Source organism: Anarrhichthys ocellatus, unplaced genomic scaffold, assembly GCF_004355925.1.
Source record: "Anarrhichthys ocellatus isolate YVR2014 unplaced genomic scaffold, GSC_Weel_1.0 scaffold3558, whole genome shotgun sequence".
NCBI lineage: Eukaryota > Metazoa > Chordata > Actinopteri > Perciformes > Anarhichadidae > Anarrhichthys > Anarrhichthys ocellatus.
Genome location: NW_022283532.1, coordinates 3,000 through 5,520, shown reverse-complemented (window position 1 = coordinate 5,520; position 2,521 = coordinate 3,000). Strand labels below are relative to the sequence as shown.

General features: G+C 40.1%; 1 protein-coding gene across 3 annotated transcripts in view; it reads right to left on the bottom strand.

Annotated features, from left to right (window-relative positions):
• Nucleotides 1-35: 35 nt before the first annotated feature.
• Nucleotides 36-2,521, bottom strand: part of xaf1 (XIAP associated factor 1) — a 4,056-nt gene continuing 1,570 nt past the window's right edge. The window contains exons 4-6 of one of the 3 annotated variants that reach the window (XM_031840922.1): nucleotides 1,666-2,061; nucleotides 1,020-1,268; nucleotides 36-929 (exon numbers count right to left, since the gene is read on the bottom strand). In XM_031840922.1, the coding sequence (XP_031696782.1) occupies nucleotides 897-929; nucleotides 1,020-1,268; nucleotides 1,666-2,061 (678 nt within the window). In that variant the 3' untranslated portion in view covers nucleotides 36-896. Of the gene's footprint in view, nucleotides 1,269-1,665; nucleotides 2,062-2,521 lie in introns of all 3 variants that reach the window. The other 2 variants (XM_031840923.1, XM_031840921.1) reach the window with 2 other exon arrangements.

Below are 2,521 nucleotides of genomic sequence, written 5' to 3'. Positions count from 1 at the left end.
TATATTTAATCTAGCTATTAAATGTTAGAACGGCCACTTAAATTTTTTTAAGGTATGTTTTTATTTTTTTAAAGGATTTAAGGGACACTGGTCTTTAGTTGGACGCAGTATGCAACCTCACCACTAGATGCCACTAAATCCGACACACTGCTCCTTTTAAAGAAATATTTTCTAGTTTAGTTTTGACTATTACAATCAAAGTTGTTTATATCTTGAAATACAACCAACAACACATTAATATATTACTTGTTTAACTAGACTGTACAGTAAATAAACTGCAATTAAAAAAAAATTACATTTCACAAAGATAATACAACGTACCTCAAATTACATAATACCAATAACATTAAGCTGAATGTTGGTGATGTGAGATTAGCTTAAATTTGTCGACACATCACATTTATAATAGTAACTAGACATCATATGGACTCCATACACAGTGAAAGACAATTAAACTAAGTAAACTTATTTATATGTCTTTTAAACTAATACTCAGATTTTTTACATGTAAATATTTTAATGTAAACGTTAGCAGCAACAGTTCCATTTTTACACTAATGAAAATTCCGAAACATAATGTCTCTGATTCAAAACATTCAAATCACAGATTTCAACAAGAGGTGATTATAGCGTTCCGGTTCAGTAGCTTTGTTTGTGTTTAACAAAAGCAGCGCTACAAAGTGTGTAAACTGTACTTAAATACAGAGTTTTATTATTTAAGTCACTTTCTTTCCATGCAAGCACAAAGTCATTTACACACTGATTCAAACTAAAGGTGAATAAAACTAAAAACGAAATGTTTACCTTCATTAAAATAATCTAAAGTGGGCTGACAGTGATATGCTCAAACACTCGTCTTCCATCCCTTTGCTGATGAAGCAGCGCTCTCTCTCTTTTTATCTTAAGTTAATGAAGATTTGGCATTTCACCTAAAAACAAACAGAGAGGACGGGTGAAACATCGTACAAGTAGGCGACTTTTAAACGCATACAAAATGCTGTGTGATGTAGGAATCTTACCTCGTGCCAGCGCAGTGTGACGACGGGCAGGGCCAGGTGACAGTGGGGGCAGGTGCTGATCTGGTCCGGGTCTCCTGCAACGACACCGGTTCTTCTGCCGGGCCCGTCCGACTGGGAGCCTGCCTGGTAGCACCTTGAAAGCCAAGGGGTGGCCCTCTGCCCGGTGAAATAATCCTCTTCCTCACTCACTTCTTCCTCCTCTGACGCAGCCTCTTCGTCATCCAACCTGGCTGCTAGAAGACACACCATCTGGTTTGGAGGATACAAACAAATGTATTATTTTAATGACAAAAATGCTGAAAAGGGGATTTTGAGCTTCCAGCGAGATTATGACGAAATAAATTATGGGAAGAAAACACATTTCTTTCTTTTGCAAAATTAAAAACCAACATGGGAACGACCGTAATCCAAGATGGCGACGGTGAAATCGACGAACACGAGGCCAAACCAAACCAATAGGTGACGTCACGATGACTACGTCCACTTCTTATATACAGTCTATGGCAAAAACCACGATGTTGACCAGCCAGTTGCTAACTTTGTCTGTCCGTCATTGTTACGCAAGATTATTATTTTAATCGCTTTCGTGCTCCACATTTAGCTTCGGGGATTTTTCCCCCAATAATATGTAATAGAAACCGTTTACCTCATGTTCTTCTATATCCTGAACAGGAAAAGATGCCATACATCTGCTACAACGCGCCGTTGTTTTTGCTGTGAAAAAGAAACCAAGACACGGTCGTAGTTTAATAGAAAAGACATGACGATAGCTGCGTTTGTGCTGAAGCTTCACATCCAACATCTCCTTACTCTTGTTCGGTGGCACTACTTTGCTGGCGGTTGGAGGAGGACCCGAGCCGCCGTTGGCAGCCGAGCAGGCGGCGCCGTGGCCGGGCAGGTCCTTCAGGGTGACGTAGCGGCCGCAGTCCCTGCAGAGCTCGGTGCGACTCCCGCAGGCCAGACGGTGTTCGTCCAGATCTTTAGACGGCAGCTCCAGCTCGCAGAACGGACAACTCTGCAGACGCTCCTCACACTCATCGGACTGAGAGGCGGAGCAGAGTTATAAAATCCTTTACTACCCTAACTTTCTTTGGCGTGAAAGTGGAAATGAACTGATGAACTACATGGTGTTTTAATCCAGAAATATTGTCAATCCTTGATTATTATTTTTTTAAGTATGGTTAAAAAGGAACGGCACCCTAAATATCCTGTCTTCTCGTCCACAAGCTCCACAAACAAATGAATCCTACATTTCCCATAATGCAACAAGATCATTAGAGGTGTTTCATATAGAGAGGCAAAGTCCCGCCCCTTCCGGGTTGGCAAATTGGCAAACATCATATTTCATACAATTCAAACAGGATCAAAAAGTTATTTGTCTCTCATCGTTGACTACTGTTCATATTTATTCCAAAATATAGTCCACCAGTGTGTGTGTGTATATATGTGTGTGTGTGTGTATATGTATGTATATGTATGTATGTATGTATGTATATATATAT